This window comes from Meriones unguiculatus, chromosome 5 (assembly GCF_030254825.1).
Source record: "Meriones unguiculatus strain TT.TT164.6M chromosome 5, Bangor_MerUng_6.1, whole genome shotgun sequence".
Classification (NCBI taxonomy): domain Eukaryota; kingdom Metazoa; phylum Chordata; class Mammalia; order Rodentia; family Muridae; genus Meriones; species Meriones unguiculatus.
Window position 1 is genome coordinate 44,531,175 of NC_083353.1, and position 1,792 is coordinate 44,532,966.

The 1,792-nt window shown below is 43.1% G+C and overlaps 1 protein-coding gene across 1 annotated transcript; it reads left to right on the forward strand.

Moving 5' to 3' along the window:
• The first annotated feature begins 630 nt into the window (after positions 1–630).
• On the forward strand, positions 631–1,560 carry LOC132653969 (vomeronasal type-1 receptor 44-like). The gene has a single exon (XM_060383289.1). The coding sequence runs from the start codon at positions 631–633 to the stop codon at positions 1,558–1,560; it is 930 nt and encodes a 309-aa protein (XP_060239272.1).
• The last annotated feature ends 232 nt before the right edge of the window (positions 1,561–1,792 follow it).

A 1,792-nucleotide genomic window follows, 5' to 3' on the forward strand; every position in this document is an offset into this window, starting at 1 on the left:
TTCCAGGACAGCCAGGACTACATAGAGAAACCCTGACTTGAAAAACCGAGAGAGAGAGAGAGAGAGAGAGAGAGAGAGAGAGAGAGAGAGAACGAGGAGGAGGAGACAGAGGTAAGAGGGGCAGGGAGGGGGAGAGAGACAGACAGAAAGAGACATAGAGAATGAATGATTAATGACTGAATGAAAAAGAGAGTGAATGACTACTTGGCCAGCAATGAAGAGGGCAGTGAGATAAATGACCCTGTGCACGTGGGTCTGACAATCAAGTGAGATGCAGCTATTACCCCTGAATAAACCAAACATGTGGATCAGGAGAGGTTAATTTTTTATAACTTGTGGAAATGTTTAATGTACAAGAAAGTTTGTATTTTGAGACAGGCCTACAATGGTCTGCACAGTTCAGTTTTGCATGGGAAGCGTCAGGACAGTGGGGACAATGAAGACTATGGGGATGGCCTCAAGGGAGTCTGAGATGGAGCTGAGTTCTTTTTGGATGAGGTGGAGTTGGGATGAATTGACATCTTGTTGCCATCTCAGTGTTGGGGGGTAATGCTTCATTACCAGTATTTGTAATGAAGAGTTTTCTCTTTTCTCCTCAGATTTTTGGTACTTCAAATACACACACATACAATGAATAAAGCCAGCATACTCCACACTAACACAAACATTAAAATCACCTTGTTCTCTGAATTGAGTGTTGGGATCTCAGCCAACAGCATCCTTTTCGTCTTCCATCTCTGTATGCTCATTGGTGCGCACAGGCCTAAGCTCATTGATCTCGCCATTGGTTTCTTGGCCCTGACCCAACTACTGATGCTGCTAACTATGGGACTCATAGCTTCAGACATGTTTATGTCTCAGGGGAGGTGGGACCCCACCACATGCCAATCCCTTATCTATCTGCACAGGTTCTTGAGGGGCCTCTCCCTTTGTGCTGCCTGTCTGCTGAATGTCCTCTGGACCATCATCCTCAGCCCTAGAAGCTGCTGCTTAGACAAGTTTAAATATAAATTTCCCCATGACATCTCCTGCGCCCTTTTTCTTTTTGTTCTCTACATGTCTTTTAGCAGTTACCTCCTGGTATCAATAAGTGCCATCCCCAATTCGACCTCAGATAATTTTATGTATGTTACTCAGTCTTGCTCACTTCTCACACTGAGTTACTCCAGACAAAACACATTTTCCACACTGGTGGTCTTCAGGGAAGCCTTTCTTATAAGTCTCATGGTGTTCTCCAGTGGGTACATGGTGACTCTTTTATACAGACACATGAAGCAGGCCCGGCATCTTCACAGCACCAAACTTTCTCCAAAAGCATCCCCAGAGCGAAGGGCCACCCGGACCATCCTGCTGCTCATGAGCTTCTTTGTGGTTCTCTACATTTTGGACAGTGTTATCTTCCACACAAGAATGAAGTTCAAAGATGGCTCTCTGTTTTACTGTATCCAGATTCTTGTGTCCCATGGCTATGCCACAGTCAGTCCTCTTGTGTTTATTTGCACTGAAAAGCATATAACTAAATTTTTAAGGTCACTGTGGGACAGGAAATTAAATATCTGATTAATCAATGATGGGTAAAATTGTACACTCCTTAATACAATCCAATATGTTGCCATCATATCATGACATAGTAGGAACATTCTGTGGCTTAAACTGATATGTGAAAACATCCTTTTAACATTCCATCTGTTTACTCTGTGTGTGGATGGCAAGTATATAAAACAATATTAAACTGCATTCCCACTCAGATATCACATGAAGTTTATCTTTCTCAACGGGTTTTCAAAGGAGG